Here is a 17,554-nt window from a genome sequence, read left to right as displayed (position 1 = left end):
ATTCCAAGCATACTTGAAAGTTTTCTAGTAACTGAGTTAAGAATGGATTTGAATTTAAAAAAATAAAACATTTCCTCGAGGCCAAGTGCTCGAGAGTCACATGTGGCCAATGGCTGCCATACTGAACAGAGCTGATTGAAGGGCCACCGGGAAGTCTACTTTCAATAGGGTGGCATTCAGAGCAGACTGTCTTTAATCTCATCTCAAAATTAAGTAACTTCCTTGTACCTTAACCTATTCACTATCCCATCAACATAATTACACTAGAGGCCCAGTGCACGAAATTTGTGCACAGGTAGGGTCCCTAGGCCTGGCGTGCAATCAGGGCTGATCTTCCCCGCAGCCGGCCCTGTCCCCTGCCAGTCGCCCTCTGTGTGTGGGGCAACCGGGGACCCTGCTCGCTCACACCTGCCTTGGCCTGGCGCCGCCCCCCACCCCCAGTTTTACGTTCCCCATTGGGCTATTGGAGCCTGCCAGTTGGGTGTAGCTCCTGCGTTGAGTGTCTGCTCCCTGGTGGTCAGTGCACGTCATAGTGACTGGTCGTTATGCCATCCAATCTATTTGCATATTATACACACACACACACACACACACACACACACATATATATATGTATATATATATGTATATAAATGTATATATATATGTATATATATATGTATATATATATATGTATATATATATATTTTTTTTTCTCATAATATGCCATGTTTTCTAGTAAAGTTTAAACTGCATTCAGATTTTATGTATAAATGCTTTGTTGAATATGAAGCTTATGGTTATATGAACTCTAAAATGACCCATTGGTCATACATTTTTCTCCAATGACTCCACAGTGTTAAACCAACCCTTAAACAGGTGTTAAAAAGGAGATCCCCCCGTGACTGTTTGGCTCAGTGGATAGAGCGTCGGCCTGCGGACTGAAGGGTCCCAGGTTCGATTCCGGCCAAGCGCATGTACCTGGGTTGCGGGCACATCCCCAGTAGGGGGTGTGCAGGAGGCAGCATATCGATATGTCTCTCTCATTGTGTTTCTAACTCTATCCCTCTCCTTTCTACTCTGTAAAAAAGTCAAATATGTTAAAAAAAAGGAGATCCCACCATGTTTTTTATGAATGATTAAATATTTCTTGAATATTAAGTGGAGCAATTCTTGAGAATCAAAGAGTAAAAATATTATGCTTATGCTTTAGCTCTCCAATTTATTTCATTAACATTTAGTATTTAAACACTCAACTAGTAAACAGTTAGGTATTAGACTGAATAACCATTTTTAGAATTTATTTAACTTAATCTTGTGTGACCCTTGAAATGATTAAACCCACTGATCAAAATAGATCCTCAAATCTTTACTGAAAATGAGTAGTTACTCTGCTCAAACTGCTACAGAAACAGAATGTGATTCAAATTCTGGAGCCCATGCAGTTGTTAGGGGTGAGAGGGTGTCGCCTCCTTACACCTTGGCCCTCAGGCTTCTGGCTTGGTCTGCAAGTTCCAATTTCGCGATTGCTGAGAGGTGGACTTCATCTGGTCCATCTGCTAAGCGCAAAGTTCTGGTGAGGGCATACCTGGAAAAACAAAAAGAACAGGGGTGGCAGGAGTTATCAGAGAGGAACATGATGCTTTCACACCAGTCATCTGATTTTAAGCCAAAACTATTAATTCTGGAAGTCTGGCCAAGGCAGTGATAAGAAAAAGAGCACAGGGAAAATCAAGTAAAGCAGCCCAGGCCTCTGAAATGCCATGTTAAGTTCTTCCCCTGGGACCTGGCCCAGTGCAGCAGGCTGAATCTGTTTCGGTTTGCTGCCGGTTATTGGAATCTGGTCGCACTGAGAGAGCTCTTAGGTGAGCCACAGTGTAAGTGTATAACACTGATAGTTCTTTCTTAAAGTCAGAACTTGATGGGGCACTGCTCCCGGGCGAGAGAAGGTGGCAGTGGAGGCGAGTATCCATTTCTTCCTGACTCTCAGCAACCAGAATCAACGGGAGATGGTCACTGGCAGGGACTGCTGCAAAGTGGACCAAGACCTCCCTGTGGAGGTGGTGAACGATCCTAAGTCTATACCTAAGCCTGGCTCTGGGCTCCCTTTGGCCTTGTTGCTTGCCCCTCCTCTTTTTCCTGGTTCAGAATGAACCCCAGTGTAAAACTTAACGTAATTGAGTGAATTGGTCATCTATAATAATAAAAGCATAATATGCAAATTGACCGAACAGCTGTCTGGACAATCTTCCAGACGAAGCCAGGGCTGCAGCCGCAAAGGCCTACTCTTGCACGAATTTCGTGCATCGGGCCTCTAGTCTATAATAATAATAAAAGCATAATATGCTAATTAGACTGGACGTCCTTTCAGATGAAGTGGGTCTCTGCAAGGGCAGTCCAGGCCCCAGGTGCCAGAGAGAAGCCAGTACTGGCAGCCGAGGGAAGGAAGGTCTACTCTTGCACAAATTTCATGCATCAGGCCTCTAGTTGTAATCATACGAGCAACTCTTTTTTGGAACTGAGTTCTATATTAAAGTACCAACGTACTCTACTTGGTTTGGCACTGACCTCCCATGCAGTCTGTCTATAATTAGTACTTTATTTAGCCTTCAATTATACTTTAAGTTAGTATCTTTATTTCCTTCTTAAACAGTTAGTGTCAAGGCAGCTGTAGATTTTTAACTCCTAGCCTATCAAATGCAGATGGTTATGAAATGGCACCTACTCACATGTTAGCCAGAGGGTAATCCTGGGAAACACCTGCACCTCCACACACCTGGATGGCCCGGTCAATAATTTTGCAGACGGCCCGAGGGGCGGCCACTTTAATCATTGCAATCTACAAAAGCAAGACACAAAAGGAATGTCCTTTTCTTTGACAATACACCATGTGGCAGAATTTGATATGATCAGTATTTTCTTTGTGAAATAACAAGGGAACTTTTCCACAGGCATTCACCAGTAAAACAGGATCTTCGATGAACGCCAGCAGATAAGTCCACTGTAATGCAGCTCATGCCATATTTCAGTCAATACGACCTTCTGAAAAGAGGTATCTCTTCCAAGTCACACTTTATTAATTTATTTATACCTTGCCTTGTTTCGGAAAGAATTTCAGGCAGCTGATAAATTACATTCATCACCTTAGGGATCATAAAAAAAAGTTTGAGTTTTCAATTATCTGTTTGTCTTAGCAACTTTATTGGCTTTTAGAAATAAGTGATCATGTTCTTATTTCATATAAGCCAGAAATAAGGAAGGGTCAAGTTGTTTTATGAAATGTATACACAGTGTTGTATATTTTATATCATTTTGGCCACACTTCACCAGAACCCTAGGCCATGGCACAGACAGAAAGGTTAGATACTGTGCCCAAGGCCACAAAGCTAGCAGAAAGGGACATAGTGTGTACAATGCCAAGCCAGTATAAAGAGTAGGATTTCCTACTTCCTGTTGCTGTATGTAAAGAATGCTGAAGAACCTAGTCAGTTTGGCTGAATGGATAGAGCAATGACCTGCAGACTGAAGGATCCTGGGTTGGATTCTGGTCATGGACATGGACCTCGGTTGCAGGCTCAAGCCCCAGCCTTTCAGTGGTTCTCAAACTTCTGGCCCTTTAAATACAGTTCCTCATGTTGTGACCCAACCATAAAATTATTTTCGTTGCTACTTCATAACTGTAATGTTGCTACTGTTATGAATCGTATTGTAAATATCTGATATGCAGGATGGTCTTAGGCGACCCCTGTGAAAGGGTTGTTCAACCACCAAAGGGGTCGTGACCCACAGGTTGAGAACCACTGGTCTAGATACATGCAGAAGACAACCAATTGATGTGTCTCTCTCACATCGGTATTTCTTCCCCTTCCTTCCACTCTTTCTAAAAGTTAATGGAAAAATATCCTTGGATGAGGATTAACAAACAACAAAACAAAAGAATGTTGACGATACTTGCATCCTGAAAATCCTTCCCTAAAGCAAGGGCCATACATCTATAATCTTTAAACCAAAATCACAGGGAAGCTTCTGAATGCCATCAAGGAACCACACAACCTGCAATGCCCAGTGGGAGGGAGAATCTAGAGCAGGCTTGACAGATGGTGGTACAAGGGGCCTCACCTGCTTGATAGCGCCAGTGTTGCCCAGAGTGTCAATGGTGTGAGCGGCTTTCAGGGTCAACAAGCGGATCTCTTCAATGGCAATGCGGCTTTCAGCAATCCAGTGAGCCACAACCTCCTGCAGGGGAGCCAAGGGCAGCAAAAGGAGGAGATAAGCTGCTATCTTATGTCACATGTAATACACTATAATAGTTTGGTGAAAACACTAGTCCAAGGACTGTGCCCAAGCCTTACTCTACATATTTTTCAGAATATATAGAGTTTATTCACTTGATACAGCTTCTTTATCTATTTCACCTTTCATGATTTTGGCAGTTGTGGCTTTTGAGGAATTAGTCTAATTCATCTAAGTTGTTGAATGTATATGCTTTGGACACATGCCTGGCTGTGTGGGGCCCAAGGCCCAGATCTGGAGTGAAGGAGATTCCACTGTAACCTTAGCCCCAGGGCCCGTCTCCAGTCCAGCTTTCCCCTGAGAGCTCCGCATTGTGGGTTATAGAGAACCGACACAGACTGGGAAAATGGAATAGATGAACTTGGCCCTGTTTCTCTTGCAAAGTACAACTAAAAACCTGGGGCATTATCTATAAACAAACCTAAGAAGACTCAAAGGCCGAGAGAAGAAGGCAGACCTGCTAAGGACTTCAGACTAAAAGAACAAATTGGTGGTGACTTCCCTGGGTTTTCTTTTTACCTCATATGTCTCAGACTTGGGGCTGAAGAAGCCAGCAACTTGGAAATGCCAAGTAAATAGAAGGCTATTTCATGTTCATGGATTGGAAAAATTAATATTGTTAAAATATCTATACTACCCAAAGCAATCTAAAGATTCAGTGCAATCCCTATCAAAATACTAGTGACATTTTTCACAGAACTAGAACAAACAATCCTAGAGTTTATAAGAACCACAAAAGACCTTAAATAGCCAAAGAAACTTGAGAAAGAAGAATAAAGTTGGAGGTATCACGCTATCTGATATCAAACTACACTACAAGGCTATAGTAATCAAAACAACATAATATTGGCATAAAAACAGACATATAGATTAAGGAACAGAATAAATAGCCCAGATATAAATCCATGGCTATATGGTCAATTAATCTACAACAAAGGAGGCAAGAATATACAATGGGGTAAAGGCAGTCTCTTCAATAAATGGTGTTGGGAAAACTGGACAGATACAAGAAAGTGAAATTAGACCACTTTCTTAAACTATATATAAAAACAAACTCAAAAGGATTAAAGACTTAAGTGTAAGCCCTGAAATCATAAAGGCCCTAGAAAAAACACAGGTAGTAAACTCTGATATTGATGTTTGTCCCCTGGGGGCAAAGACAAAGGCAAAAATAAACAAATGGGTCTACTGCTGAAAGCTTTTGTACCACAAAAGAACCCAACAAAACAAAAAAAGGCAACCTACTGAGTGGGAGGAGATATTTGCAAATGATACAGCCCTTAAGGGGTTAATATCCAAACTGTACAAAGAACTCATACAGCTCAACATAAAAAAACAATCCAATTATAAAAGGGGCAGAGGACCTGAATAGACACTTCTCCAAAGAGGGCATACAGATGACCAATAGACATATGAAAAGATGCCTAACATCACTAACCAAGGAAATACAAATCAAAACCAAAATGAGCTATCACCTTATGCCTGTCAGAATGGTTATCAATAAATCAACAAACAAGTGTTGGTGAGGATGTGAGAAAAGGGACTTCTTGTGCACTGTAGGTTGGATTGCAAATTGGAGCAGCCACTATGGAAAACTATGGAGGTTTTTCAAATAATTAAAAATAAAATGGCCATGACCCAGCAATCCTACCTCTGGGTATTTATCTGAAGAAATCCAAAAAAATGAATTAAGATATATGCACATCTGTGTTCATTTTTAAAAATTTTATTTACAATAGCCAAGTTATGAAAGCAGTGCATAAATGCAAATGGAATATTAGCCATAAAATAAGAACGAAATCTTACCATTTGTGACAACATGATGGACCTAGAGGGTGTTATGCTAGTGAAATAAGTCATACAGAAAGACAATTACCATATGATTTCACTTATATGTGGAAATTAAAAAAAAAAAAACAAGCAGAATAGAAAGACTCATAGATACAGAGAATATTTTGATGATTGCCAGATGCGAGGAAGGTTGGGGGAATGGGTGGAAAAGGTGAAGGGATTAAAAATACAAATTGGTAGTTATAAAATAGTCACAGGGATGTGAAGTACAGCATAGGGAATATAGTCAATAATCTGTATGGTGTCAGATGGTATGAGATTGATCGAAATGATCACTTACAAGTTATATCCTGTCTAATTGCTGGGTTGTACACCTGAAACTAATACAATATTCTGTGTTACCAGTAATTGAAAATATAAATGATTTAAAATAAAAAAATAACACGTTAGATATATTAGGTTAAGTAGAATTCTTAAAATCAATTTCATCTATTTTATACTTTAAAAAAGTGTAGCAACTAGAAAATTTTAAATTGCATTTGTGACACAATATATTTCTATTAGATGGCTCTGCCCTAGAGGTTGAAACAAGACTCTGAATTGACAACTTCAAATGAGCCACCAGTGGTGAGAATCCTTTTTGATGGTGTGAAACGGGATCCTAACTTCACGGACAGACCCTGGAGGCATTTGCTGCCCAGCTTCAGCACAAAGGAGAGTGTGCAGCTGGGTATCTACAGACCCTGGATTTGCTGAAAAGGATTAAGTGGGTAGAAACTGAGTGCCCTACGGAATTGCCAGATCAGTTATTAAGACAGAACATTGATATAGAACTGCTAGCTTTAGCGCCTGGAAGGAGTCTCCAAATTCAGGGAAAAGGAATGTTACTTTCACAAATTAGAAAGAAGAAAAGGAAAAAAAAAAAAGCTGGCCCGAATTTTTGTTGATGATATGCTTACACATCTCTTTGATTTCCGCCAGATCATTTTCTTCCTGTCAAATGCAAGAAGTTTCCAGGGAGTCATACTTTGGGGAAAAAAAAAGCCCAGCCTTGTACTAATTGATACATTAATTTTAAAGAGCAGGAGGGAAATTTCCCTTTAGTGCAATATTGTGTATTCAAGATGCTGGCCCTCAACCTTTCTGTGTCCTCCCTTTACCCTGCTCAAGGGGTTGGATGCAATCCTGGAAGGAGAAAGCGTAAGAAGTGATAGCCGAGGCCTTGAGCAGCTCGTGCTACCATTCCAGCAGCAGTGCGGAGTTGCATCCATGGCCCCCAAATTCACACCTTCCTACCTTCTCCTGCTGAACCCTTGCCCCAGCCATGTACTAAAGGGGTTCCCCATGAATGATCCCTACGTGTGTTCCATAAAGCAGGCTGTATTTTCCCAAAAGAACAATGCTATGACTAAACATAGATCTGCTGAAAATGTTTCACAAAAAGCAAACATAGTCTACAGAGAAATTTAAAGTGAAAAATGTATTGCAACATTTCCTAAGATGGTCACAAATGCACTTTACAAGGAAACCAATGTCCTAAAATATATTTGTCCAGCAAACACAGGTACAGTTTCATCTCAAGTTTTACCTATATTAACATGTCAGCAATTGTAAGTGTTAAATATTTAACGATAATTTTGTCTTCTTAAAAGTTAGAAGGGCTTTCTGGGGATAATTTGGATATCCCACTTGCCTTAAAAAGTTTTTCAAGGAAGTCTGAAATGCTATCTTCTCTCGTGATAAATATTCTCTAATTTTTTTAAAACATATTTTATTGATTTTTTACAGAGGAAGAGAGAGGGATAGAGAGTTAGAAACATCGATCAGCTGCCTCCTGCACACCTCCTACTGGGGATGTGCCTGCAACTAAGGTACATGCCCTTGACTGAAATTGAACCTGGGACCTTTCAGTCCGCAGGCGGACGTTCTGTCCACTGAGCCAAACCAGTTAGGGCATGTTCTCTAATTTTTATTGTGCTTTGTAAACAATAGACTCAGTAGTACGTCATTTATAGAGAGAATTTTAAAAAATCATGAATATCCCACCAACTATTGGTTCCATTTCTACTTACATTTCCCAGTGACTGGGAACTCACTTCCTCCTGATGCATCCATTCCATTTTTAAATCTCTCTCCTCTCACTGAATTTTAGGCTGTTTTCCTCTATCTTTACACTTATCTATACTAATTCTTCCAGAAAGCCGAAAACAAAGCAGTCCCTCCTCCTATGACAGCCCTCACATGCCCACAGACAGTATAATGTCCCAGATTCTCTAGAGAGCAAGAATCTGAGAAAGCTGAAGGATTGTGCACGCTCTCCGTGCTGAGTGCTGAAGCACTCTGGGAGTTATTTAATCCGCACACAGAGAAACCTCTCTTAGCGGACTACATTTAAATACAGATATAGATGTACTTTGGGGGAAAGAATCTCCTTGTTTCATGTAGAGGAAATCTCTCTCTGACCAAATGCTGTTTTGGTTCAAGGTTAGTGTAGTGCATTGGCTGCAACAAATTGAAACAGTAAATAATGATCCTTACATGCGAATGCAGTTTCTTCTTAAAGGCCACCCTTTGTGTTGCCCGTTCGCACATGATCTGCAGAGCTCTCTCCGCCAGACCTACTGTTCGCATACAGTGGTGGATTCTGCCAGGCCCAAGGCGGCCTTGGGCAATTTCAAATCCCCTTCCTTCACCTGTGAGAAAGAAACACCAAGAGGAAAGTAGCTGCGGCCCATTCATTGTGTTAGTTACACAAATCCTGAGAAAATGATGAGCTGACCTTCAGTCTAAATGACATTCTGGTAGGAAAGAAAGTTCTGTAATTAGGTTCATTATACATTTACAGAACTTTTGATTTCTCTTTTTAAATCGCCATCATTAAACACTGTGATCACATTTAAGAATTACCTCTTGAGTACCTACTATGCATAAGCTATTTATTAGTTCCACGATGGTTACAGAGGAAGATTAGCCATTAAAGTCAAGAAGAGGAGACAAGGCTGGTAGGAGGAAGAGACTGTAACCTCGGCCTGGCAGGCCTGGGTCTTGCAGAGTGGATGGGGTGAGGAGCACAAAAGCCTTCCTGGAAGAGGTGCCATTGGTGAGTCTCTGAAGGTGGGGCAGGATTCCGATAAACAGGAGGGCGGAGTCATTCCAGGCACACAGTGTTCAGGTTATTTATGATTATAACGTGTAAAATTTGAATTCAGAGAGTACTGAGGTTTTCTTAAAACAAGCAGAGGCCTGAAGATCATGTTTTAGGAAAAAGCATGTGGCTCTGAATTCTATAATTGTTTATGTTTTCAATTGATGTGATACAAAAACACAAACACTGTAATAAAACATTATTCCATGTAAGAAAATCCACAAAGTGGAATAATATTCCCTTGTAAATGGAGTAAGAGGGAAAGTATCTAAATTAAGGCAGACTTTATATCTTTTCCATATTTAGACATGGAAATATTTTAATACACAGTACAGTAGAATCATTTTTGCAAACTTTTCTCACCTAGTATTAAATTGCTGGCAGGAACTCGCACTTGATTAAAATGGATCTCAAAATGTCCTCCATGCAAATGATCTATCAAATAGAAAATGAAATTTTAAAGAGCAAAATGAGTTAACAAAAAAATAGTACCATATCATTAATCTGAAGTATAATTACTTAGACAGTAGGATTTAAAAGCCTCATATGTCAGACATTCCTGGGTAGATCTGAGCCCTGAGCCAGCCCCCTAGCATCCTATACCCCAGAAAACTCATCAAATGTTCAAGTTAGAAGAGTTTTTAAAAATAAATTTGACCCAGGGCTTTTGAACTCATTCTCTGAAGTTGTAGAGCTATTAAAAGGGAGGATGGGCCTGGCCAGTATGGCCCAGTGTTTGAACACCAACTTATGAACCAGGAGGTCACAGTTCCATTCCTGGTCAGGGCGCATGCCTGGTTTATGGACTCGATCCCTAATAGGAGGCATGCAGGCTGCAGCCGATCAAGGGGAAGATGGCTCCACAGCTCCAATCAGACTATTTTATTATTGCTGCTGCTTTGAATTTTTTTATATATGGGCTTCCAAAGAAAATTTTGCTTGGGGAAAAAAAAAGTTCTAATAATTCAAAAATTGAAAGTGAGTAATGTAATTTAAGTTTCTTCTTATCATTGTAAAAACCAGTGCCCAAAGATGCAAAGAGGCTGCTCAGAGGGACAGAGCTGGCTCAGCACTGGAGATGAAGCAGGCTGGGCCTTTAGGAATGTTTTTCCCAGTGCAGGCTTGTTCACAATGTGTCACCTCTTGAAAATGCTGGCATATCACTGAAACTGGGAACACATTCACACTTGTCTTTACAGCACTGCTCCTCCCGGCCCAGTTCTGGAGATAATCTCATGCTAACCCCACACCCTTTTCCTGTCAGAGCGAGGTCAGTAATCAATCTTCTCCACACTGTTTCTTTTGGCCTTGGGCATAGGGAATTGGAGAAATGCTGATGGATTTCTCATACTGAAAATTCTAACATAGCTCTGCAATGGAGGGTATTTGCAGCCAATCGATATTATGAACCCATTGTGGGAGTTTTTCAGGCTGCTGGTCTGCAAGCCAACTTCCTATGCACAACTTGCTTCAGTGAGCTTGTTCATCCCCATCTCGCCAATGCTTAATCTGTGGGTGCGTTCTACAGCTGCATCCTAGAGGGTGATCATGTCAGATGTTCTGTGAAACGAGCTTTTTTAAAAATATATTTTTATAGATTTCAGAGAGGAAAGGAGAGAGAGAAACAACAATGATGAGAATCATTGATTGGCTGCCTCCTGCATGCCCCCCACCAGGGATCGAGCCCACAACTTGGGCATGTGCCCCTGACTGGAATTGAACCCAAGACCCTTCAGTCCACAGGCCGATGCTCTATCCACTGAGCCAAACCAGCTAGGGCAAAACTTCAACATTTTCATTGCACCACAACAAAGAGAAAGCCAGTGTCACCACAGAACCAGAAGTTCAATAAACTTTTTCATAGCATTATCACCTGCTGTATAATCACCATGCTACCTAATTTACTTATTTACATGTTTGTAGTTAATCCTTGTCTCTTCCCTGAAGCATGTAAGCTCTATGAGAGATCAGTCTCTTGTTTTCACTAATGTACACTAAGCACTAAGAACAGTTCAGCACTCAGATACTTGCTGAGTGAATGACCTGAGCAGCAAAGAAACAATGGACATGAGCCTGATGTGGGTGGCAGGTAAGAAAAGTATCCTTGCTGCCCGGCCAGCGTTGCTCAGTGGTTGAGTGTCAACCTATGAACCAGGAGGTCACGGTTCGATTCCCAGTCGGGGCACATGCCCAGGTTGCGGGCTCAATCCCCAATGTGAGGCGTGCAAGAGGCAGCTGGTCAATGATTCTCTCTCATCATTGATATTTCTATCCCTCTTCCTCTCTCCCTTCCTCTCTGAAATCAATAAAAAAAATAGTTTAAAAAAAGGTATCCTTAGAAATTCCACGCAAGGACAGAAGAGAGGGAAATTTTTGCATTCAATTCAGTCAAAACTCATTACTTACAGCTTTTATAGGATGATTAAAAAAGCTAAAAATAAATTTTATTGTGGATTGCCTAGATTTAATTTTTCTAGGTATATTTTACATTGGCCCATTCTCCTGGATGACAGATAGAACACTGGCAGTCAGAGTTGTTCCTTGAATACGCCCTTTCCCAAAAGTAAACAAAATGCACCACCTCTCTTTATTTGTTGGCATTTATATTAAGGCAGTTGTTAGGGCCAAAAGATTTCTAAGAACACATGTCCTACATTAAAATGCAATCTATTCCCTTCAGTCTAACTACATACTCCAGTCTCCCAGCATAGCCATGTTGATCGAGCACTTACCCATGTAGCCAAAAACTGACAGAGGCCTTATGATTTCTACTCCAGGTGTGTTGATAGGAACAAGAATCATGCTGTGTTGTTTGTGTCTGATCAAAACAAAAAGAGATGTTAGGAGAAGTATGCTAAGTGGAGAAATAAAACAGATGTGTGGAATGACAATTGTCATTTTTGTTGTTGCCATCATATAACACATAAGTAATGATGTCTAGAATGGGGTGTAAAAATAATATATCCAGCAGAGTCGGATGCAGGCTGGGATCTGGAACAATAGTAAAAGTTATTTAATTGAGGCTTCTCATTGCTCAACAATGGGAACTGATATACAGTGTTAAACATTTCAAGAGTTTGATCTAAACATCACTTAATTACTTACAGACAGTTCTGAAAAATGTTATTTTATAATCTGACCCGAAAAGCTTTGGGAAGTAGCAACACTTTTAATACAGGAATTTCCACAGTGAAGAATATACAGCAACATTTCCTAAAATGTGTCCTAAATATATCTTTAAGCAAAAAAATAGTGAAATACAAATGTCTGACATTTAATATCATATTTTATATTATGATTTATGAACCCAAATGTTGCATTTTAAGTAAATTATGTGGATAGAGAGGAAGACTGACTTGTATTCATACATATATTTCAATCACAATTGTTTTATTACCTTGGTGTCGTGGCATTTTTAGTTCTTCCCATAACAATTGCAATTTTGCACTTTGGATTCCCAGCTCCTAAAATCAAGGGGAAACTGAGCAGAATACATCATAAATAATTTTTTTAGTCTGACATTATATCCTAAAAGTTCTAATCCTTCCAAGTTTATCCCTGGCAAAACACACACACACACACACACACACAAACACACAAACACACACACAAAACAACAACAACAAAACAAATAGGAAAAATCCTTGATTAAAAAAAAAAAGAATGCTTATGTACTAAACTGTATGTCAACTCAAGAAAAATGACTTGGCAAGGCCAAGAATGGACTCCATCAATGAAATCTGTACAGAAGTACCCGGAAGTCAAGCCATGAAACAGCTGCAGCCCTTTAGAAAAGATGACAGGCGCTCCTGTTCACACCATGTCAGACTGCAGCCAGCCAGGAAGGCTGTGAAATCTTGCCAGTGCATTTCCTCCTGTTTAGATCTCTTGTTTTCTGACACATGGACAAGGAAATGTTAAAGCTCTAAAATTACTCCCCAACCAGTGGCTGAGAAAACAACCTCATTTCCCCTGCAAGAGAGTTGGATGAGGGGAAATCTACTTGAGTGAGGGTCTCAGCACCTAACCTATCCCAGACTCCATCCTTGGCCCTACTAGCCTTACTGTGGAGCAGCTGAAGATGGTCTGCTTGGAGCTCTCCACATGTATGAGGCTCTGATTCCACCTTCAGTAAGCCTCTGTTTGTATGTAAGGTTTAGAAATTTGAAATGTAGCTTCTCTCATTTTAATGCAAATTTTTATTTTATTACAGTTCAGAGGTCTAGGGCAATTCCATAAAGGAACCTATTTTCAAAAAAGTACATTTCATTTTCACCAGTTAGTTGAAGAACCTGGTCCTATAAGGAAACTACCATTTAACTGGTTTTCTAATTCAGGCCATAAACAACTGGGTCAGATTAAGTTAAACATGACTACAAACTCTTAAATTATATTCTTTTTTTCTAACTTCTTATGAAATGTGGTTTCAAGAGATTTGAAATGATATAAAGATTTGATGAGAAATGTTAGGAATGATGTCAAATGGTTGAATGCCATAATATCCCAGGAGTTTAAAAGTTAAAAGGATATACCATTTGCAACAGCATGGTTGGAACTGGAGAGCATTATGCTAAGTGAAATAAGCCAGTCGATGAAAGAAAAATACATGATCTCACTCATTTATGGATAATAAAGTCCATTATAAACTGATGAACAAAAATAGATACAGAGGCAGAGCAGCATCGAACAGACTGTCAAACTACAGGGGGATGACCGGGGAGGGTTGGGGGGGGGGGTGGGTGGGTAAGAGATCAACCAAAGGACTTGTATGCATGCATATAAGCATAACCAATGGACAGAAGACACTGGGGGTAGGGGGAGCCGGGGGAAGGTCAAGCGGGGGGGAGGGGGGGGTAGAAAGGAGACATATGTACTACTCTTTGTAATATTTTAAGCAATAAAACAATAAAAAAAGTTAAAAGGATAAACTCTATAGAACATATTAAAGGACAATGCAGGGATGTAATCAGTAAGATATGAGCTGTGGGAAATCTGAGACAAATAATCCAGTTTCTTAGTTAAATTGCAATAAAAGAGAGGAGGCGGCTCTGGCCAGTGTACTCAGTGGTTAGAGCATTGGCCCACACACCAAAGGGTTTCAGGTTTGATTTCTGGCTGGGGGCACGTAGCTGGGTTGCAAGTTCACTCCCCATCCCCTGCTCAGGATGTGTGCGGGAGGCAACCTGTCCATGTGTCTCTCACAATGTTTCTCTCTCTTTCTTGCTCTCCTCCTCCAACCCTCCCACTCTCTCTGAAAAGCAATGGAAAAAGTATCCTCTGGTGAAGATTAACAAACAAATAGGAAAAAAAAAATAGGAAAAATCCTTGATTGATTAAAAAAAAAGAGGGAGAAAAGGAGCTTACAGATTAAAAATGACTTTTAAACACATATCAACCAACAGTAAGTTTTAGACCCTATTTGGATCCTAATTCAAATTAAAAATATTAATGATAATTATGAAACCACTAGAAGCCTGATGCATGAAATTCATGCAAGGGGCTCAACCCTTGCAGCCCCGGCCTGGCCTCGGCTGGCCCTCGAGCCCCTCACAGCCTCAGCCAGCCCTCTCAGCCCTGGCTTTGTCCAGAAGGTTGTCTGGAAGGACGTCCAGAAGGTCGTTTGGCTGTTCAGTCTAATTAGCATATTAGGTTTTTATTATATAGGATTAAACAGGATTAGAAATGTGAATACTTACTAGATATGCAATGATAATGAAATAATTTTAGGTGTGTAAATGGTTACATTTTTTTAAACAGCCCTTATTGAGAAACATACTAAAATATCTGAAGGAAATGATGTGATATCTGGGATTTATTTTAAAATAATATGGGGAGAGGTGGGAATGGGAGTAGGGACAGAGCAAGACTGAACATGAATTGAAAATTGCTGAGTCTCAAAACTATTCAAAGAAATACTCCTAGGAGATGTAAATGTGTAGCAGAGATATGAAGAAGAAATACAGGTTGTATATTGAAATAACTGGGAAACACACATACAGTGAGTGTGAAGAGTAAAGGTGGGCAGGGCCGAGGAGAGATGCCCTGACTCCAGATGGAGAGGGGACTGCGAAGAGGCAGAGTGAAGAAACAGTGCTAGAAGAGAAGATGATTAGGCAAGAAACACTAAGGCAAGCAGCAGACAAAAAAACTGAAGAGTGAAGTTAGAGAGAATAAGTCTACTTTATTATATTTTTATTTGTTTTGAATGGGTCTACTTTAAAACCTAGCACTTGCATTTGGAATTTTGAAATTCCATACAGTTGAATCTTTGGCTCTATAGAAAAAAACATGAAATAGAATGCACAACTATAGCTCTTGTAGTATTTTCAGTCTATCGAGGAGATACTAATCAGAGGAAACTAGACAATGGAGACATCAAGAATTTGCTAGGGTTCAGAATATAAACTGAAATGATAGCTTTTCTAAAACCAATCTATAGAGAGTCAAGATGGCAGAAATGTTTATCTCCCATTGTGCCTAAGATCCCATTGGTATAAAAATATGAGTACAATGAAGGTAAAATCATAATAGAAAAGGGATATAGAAGGTGAGGTATAGGATTGGTGGTGTTGGTGGTCACCAACAGATGAGAGTTCAATAAATGTCTGGGAAACAGGAGGCAAGTTGACCAATGAAATGGGCAGAGAAGTCAAGAGTCTAGAAAATGACACAAGAAATTGCAAAGGGGGAGGTTCCGGCCCCAGAGTCAGAAGGTATGACTGAGAAGTGAGGTCACAAAAGGGAAATTAATCCAAGATTTGTTAAGTGGGCAAATGTGTTGCAGGCAGGTATCTAACAGCCTAAGGAGAAAGTATACCGTGTGTTACGAAAACCTGTCACTCTGAGACTTGAATGCTAGCTTCCTATCAGCTGACTCTAAAGTGAGGCCCAGCCCTGTTCACCAAGTTTCTTTTCTTTTTTTAAAAAAAATATATTTTATTGATTTTTTACAGAGAGGAAGGGAGAGAGAGAGTTAGAAACATCGATCAGCTGCCTCCTGCACATCTCCTTCTGAGGATGTGCCCGCAACCAAGATACATGCCCTTGATTGGAATCGAACCTGGGACCCCTGAGTCCGCAGGCTGACGCTCTATCCACTGAGCCAAACCGGTTTTGATATGTTCATCAAGTTTCTTTGCAGAATTCCTCCTCAGGAAGAGCTCAGTGTTAATAACAAAGAAAACCTCCACCAGCTACTCTTTCTTTTCTCTTAAGTATGAACAGAAAGACAAGGATTTGTAGTATGTGAAGAGAGTCAGAGCATTAAAGAGAGTAACTGTCCAAAGAAACCATCAACAAAACAACGAGAAAACCCACTGTGTGGGAAAACATATTTGCCAATGTCATATCTGATAAGGGCCTAATCTCCAAAATTTATAGGGAACTCATACAACTTAACAAAAGGAAGATAAACAATCCAATCAAAAAATGGGCAAAGGACCTAAATAGACACCTTTCAAAAGAGGACATTCAGAAAGCCAAGAGACATATGAAAACAAGCTCAAAGTCACTAATCATCCGAGAGATGCAAATCAAAACAACAATGAGGTACCATCTCACACCTGTCAGACTGGCTATCATCAACAAATCAACAAACGACAAGTGCTGGAGAGGATGTGGAGAAAAAGGAACACTTGTGCACTGCTGGTGGGAATGCAGACTGGTGCAGCCACTATGGAAGACAGTATGGAGTTTCCTTAAAAAACTGAAAATGGAACTCCCATTTGACCCTGTGATCCCACTTCTAGGAATATATCCCAAGAAACCGGAAACACCAATCAGAAAGGATATATGCACCCCTATGTTCATAGCAGCACAATTCACCATAGCTAAGATCTGGAAACAGCCTAAGTGCCCATCAGTAGATGAATGGATTAGAAAACTGTGGTACATCTACACGATGGAATACTATGCTGCTGTAAAAAGGAAGGAACTCTTACCATTTGCAACGTCATGGATGGAACTGGAGAGCATTATGCTAAGTGAAATAAGCCCGTCAATAAAGGAAAAATACCACATGATCTCACTCGTTCATGGACAATAGAGACCATTATAATCTTTTGAACAATAATAGATACAGAGGCAGAGCTGCCTCAAACAGATTGTCAAACTGCAGCGGGAAGGCCAGGGAGGGTTGGGGGGCAGGAGGTAGGGGGGTAAGAGATCAACTAAAGGACTTGTATGCATGCATATAAGCATAACCAATGGACATAAGACACTGGGGAATAGGGGAGGCTAGGGGACTGTCTAGGGCGGGGGGATAAAATGGACACATATGTAATACCCTTTGTAATACTTTAAGCAATAAAAAAAAAATTAAAAAAAAAATAAAATAAATAAAAATAA

At 40.3% G+C, this 17,554-nt stretch overlaps 1 protein-coding gene across 1 annotated transcript in view; it reads right to left on the bottom strand.

The window, feature by feature from the left end:
- Positions 1–1,181: 1,181 nt before the first annotated feature.
- The window catches only part of ACAD11 (acyl-CoA dehydrogenase family member 11), a 70,834-nt gene continuing 54,461 nt past the window's right edge, over positions 1,182–17,554 (bottom strand). Inside the window, exons 14-20 of the mRNA XM_059663937.1 lie at positions 12,606–12,672; positions 11,941–12,026; positions 9,572–9,643; positions 8,602–8,756; positions 4,099–4,215; positions 2,709–2,818; positions 1,182–1,567 (exon numbers count right to left, since the gene is read on the bottom strand). Coding sequence (XP_059519920.1) covers positions 1,453–1,567; positions 2,709–2,818; positions 4,099–4,215; positions 8,602–8,756; positions 9,572–9,643; positions 11,941–12,026; positions 12,606–12,672 — 722 coding nt within the window. The 3' untranslated portion in view covers positions 1,182–1,452. The remainder of the gene's footprint in view (positions 1,568–2,708; positions 2,819–4,098; positions 4,216–8,601; positions 8,757–9,571; positions 9,644–11,940; positions 12,027–12,605; positions 12,673–17,554) is intronic.

Source organism: Myotis daubentonii, chromosome 14 (assembly GCF_963259705.1).
Source record: "Myotis daubentonii chromosome 14, mMyoDau2.1, whole genome shotgun sequence".
Taxonomy (NCBI): Eukaryota; Metazoa; Chordata; class Mammalia; order Chiroptera; family Vespertilionidae; genus Myotis; species Myotis daubentonii.
The sequence above is the reverse complement of the archived record's forward strand: the minus strand, read 5'-3'. Positions and strand labels throughout refer to the sequence as shown.